The sequence below is a fragment of the Oncorhynchus keta genome, chromosome 7, assembly GCF_023373465.1.
Source record: "Oncorhynchus keta strain PuntledgeMale-10-30-2019 chromosome 7, Oket_V2, whole genome shotgun sequence".
Taxonomy (NCBI): domain Eukaryota; kingdom Metazoa; phylum Chordata; class Actinopteri; order Salmoniformes; family Salmonidae; genus Oncorhynchus; species Oncorhynchus keta.
The window spans coordinates 54,595,478-54,598,996 of record NC_068427.1 but is presented as its reverse complement, the minus strand read 5'-3'; the positions used below and the strand labels follow the sequence as shown (position 1 = coordinate 54,598,996).

At 50.6% G+C, this 3,519-nt stretch overlaps 1 protein-coding gene across 1 annotated transcript in view; it reads left to right on the top strand.

Moving 5' to 3' along the window:
• fam117bb (family with sequence similarity 117 member Bb) overlaps positions 1-1,084 on the top strand; it is an 83,348-nt gene extending 82,264 nt beyond the window's left edge. Inside the window, exons 6-7 of the mRNA XM_052523277.1 lie at positions 73-196; positions 523-1,084. Coding sequence (XP_052379237.1) covers positions 73-196; positions 523-814 — 416 coding nt within the window. The 3' untranslated portion in view covers positions 815-1,084. The remainder of the gene's footprint in view (positions 1-72; positions 197-522) is intronic.
• Positions 1,085-3,519: the final 2,435 nt, after the last annotated feature.

Here is a 3,519-nt window from a genome sequence, read left to right as displayed (position 1 = left end):
TTATGGAAAACACTGTGCTGAAAACTGATCATGTGTGTTATAATTACTCATAATAATAATGACTTTTCCCAGACCTCGGGCCCAGCTCTCCGCTCCCTAAATACGCCTCCTCTCCTAAACCCAACAACAGCTACATGTTCAAACGAGAGCCTCCTGAGGGCTGCGAGAGAGTCAAGGTCTTCACTGAGGAAACACAGTCAGTACTTTTTACTCTCATATCAATGATCATGTTGTTGTTTCTTAACGTCCTTCTCCTCTTGTTCTGCCTTTATCTCTCTGCCTGAGCCTGCAGAGCATTAAACCTTGAGATGATGATAATGACTCCAGACTAGCTGAGTCAGAATGTGCTGTTATGTTTAGTGACACTTCTGTTCTCTCTGTGTGTTCGCGGTTGTCCTCCTCTCCTCTCTTCTCCCCCTTGTCCTCTCTTCTCCCCCTCTCCTCTCTTTTACCCTCCTCTCCTCTCTTTTCCTCTCCCCTCCCCTCCTCTCCTCTCCTGTACTTTCCCCTCCCCTCCCCCAGGTCCAAGCCTCCCCAGCAGGTCTCTTGTCCTCTCCTGAGGTCCAAGATTCCCCAGCAGGTCCCTCAGTTCCTCACAGGTCCAGACAGGAACAAGGTCAACTTCATCCCCAACAGTGGCTCTGCCTTCTGCCTCGTCAGCATCCTCAAGCCCCTCCTACCCACGACCACCCAGGAGTTCAGCCTGAAGAGCCCCGGGGCCGGGCCAAACCTTACCTTGTCCCCCCTCAGCACACCTCTTACTGGGGCTTCCCTCAGCCTTTCTCCCCTGACCCTGGACCAACAGACCAGCTAGAGTCCCTACCAACAGACCAGCTAGAGTCCCTACCAACAGACCAGCTAGAGTCCCTATCAACAGACCAGCTAGAGTCCCTACCAACAGACCAGCTAGAGTCCCTACCAACAGACCAGCTAGAGTCCCTACCAACAGACCAGCTAGAGTCCCTATCAACAGACCAGCTAGAGTCCCTATCAACAGACCAGCTAGAGTCCCTATCAACAGACCAGCTAGAGTCCCTATCAACAGACCAGCTAGAGTCCCTATCAACAGACCAGCTAGAGTCCCTATCAACAGACCAGCTAGAGTCCCTACCAACAGACCAGCTAGAGTCCCTATCAACAGACCAGCTAGAGTCCCTATCAACAGACCAGCTAGACCAGTCCCTACCAACAGACCAGCTAGAGTCCCTATCAACAGACCAGCTAGAGTCCCTATCAACAGACCAGCTAGAGTCCCTATCACCAGCTAGAGTCCCTACCAACAGACCAGCTAGAGTCCCCTACCAACAGACCAGCTAGAGTCCCTATCAACAGACCAGCTAGAGTCCACCATAACTCACAGACCAGCCCCTATCAGACCAGCTAGAGTCCCTATCAACAGACCAGCTAGAGTCCACAACAGACCAGCTAGAGTCCACCATAACTACAGGCCCCAGACCAGCCCCACAATAACCAGCAGACCACCATAACTACAGGCCCCAGACCAGCCCCACAATAACCAGCAGACCACCATAACTACAGGCCCCAGACCAGCCCCACAATAACCAGCAGACCACCATAACTCCAGGCCCCAAACCAGCCCCACAATAACCAGCAGACCACCATAACTCCAGGCCCCAAACCAGCCCCACAATAACCAACAGACCACCATAACTACAGGCCCCAAACCAGCCCCACAATAACCAACAGACCACCATAACTACAGGCCCCAGACCAGCCCCACAATAACCAGCAGACCACCATAACTACAGGCCCCAGACCAGCCCCACAATAACCAGCAGACCACCATAACTACAGGCCCCAGACCAGCCCCACAATAACCAGCAGACCACCATAACTACAGGCCCCAGACCAGCCCCACAATAACCAGCAGACCACCATAACTACAGGCCCCAGACCAGCCCCACAATAACCAGCAGACCACCATAACTCCAGGCCCCAAACCAGCCCCACAACCACCAGAATCTCGGTGCACAAACTCCCAGCGGATCCTTTTCTAATTAAATGGCAGAATAACATGTCTTTTGAAATGTTTCTCCTGGACGACAAAAATGACTTTTGCTCTGCAGCTTTGTAGTTGATATAGAGTTAGATATGTTTACTACTACCACCCTATAACCTCTGACCCTGTAACCTCTGAGTGTTGACAGGACAGCGGACGCATGGCCCTGCCACTCCTCTCCCTCTTCTCACTCCTCGTAGGGAGCAGACAAAATGGACACCCCACAGCCAGTGGTTGTGAACTGGTCTCAACAACCGAGACTCTCATTGATCTCAGAGATTAATCTAAACCTAAAGATTGCTCTGTACCCCATTCATGTTTACCTGTGACAGTGGTAGTATCCATCTGCATCTTTCCTGGAAAGAAAATAAGTAGTCTGTATTTTGTCATATTTTTTTGCAGTGGAGCTTTGTATCAGAAATTTATTTTTATGTAATGCATGTAATAAACAAACAATGATATGACTGTTTGTTTTTTTCAGTTCAGTTCTCAGTGAGACCAAGAGACCTGGTTACGATCACAATGCTCTCAGGTTGACAAAGGTCCTAGATCTCCTCAGTGACTCAGATGCAGAGGGGCATATTATGTGGTGGAGGTGGTTCCATAACTTTCCAAGAGTTCTAGAACCTTTCAAGAGTTCCAAGAGTTCTAGAGCCTTTCAAGAGTTCCAAGAGTTCTAGAACCTTTCAAGAGAAGTAAAGAGGAAAGTGAATGTGCCTGTTTTCCAACATGGCTCATCGAGGTTCAAGAGTCTAAAATGTCCTTAGCCTCATCTCATCTTGTCTGTCTGTCTGTCTGTCTGTCTGTCTGTCTGTCTGTCTGTCTGCCTGTCTGTCTGTCTGTCTGTCTGTCTGTCTGTCTGTCCCCTACCAACAGACCAGCTAGAGTCCCTACCAACAGACCAGCTAGAGACCCTTACCAACAGACCAGCTAGAGTCCCCTACCAACAGACCAGCTAGAGACCCTTACCAACAGACCAGCTAGAGTCCCTACCAACAGACCAGCTAGAGACCCTTACCAACAGACCAGCTAGAGTCCCCTACCAACAGACCAGATAGAGACCCCTACCAACAGACCAGCTAGAGTCTTTACCAACAGACCAGCTAGAGTCCCTACCAACAGACCAGCTAGAGTCCCTACCAACAGACCAGCTAGAGTCCCCTACCAACAGACCAGCTAGAGTCCCCTACCAAGAGACCAGCTGGAGTCTTTACCAACAGACCAGCTAGAGTCCCCGCCCAACAGACCAGCTAGAGTCCCCTACCAACAGACCAGATAGAGTCCCTATCAACAGACCAGCTAGAGTCCTTACCCACAGACCAGCTAGAGTCTTTACCAACAGACCAGCTAGAGTCTTTACCCACAGACCTGTTAGAGTCCCCTACCAACAGACCAGCTAGAGTCCCCTACCAACAGACCAGCAGGAGTCCCCTACCAACAGATCAGCTAGAGTCCCTATCAACAGACCAGCTAGTGTCCCCTACCAACAGACCAGATAG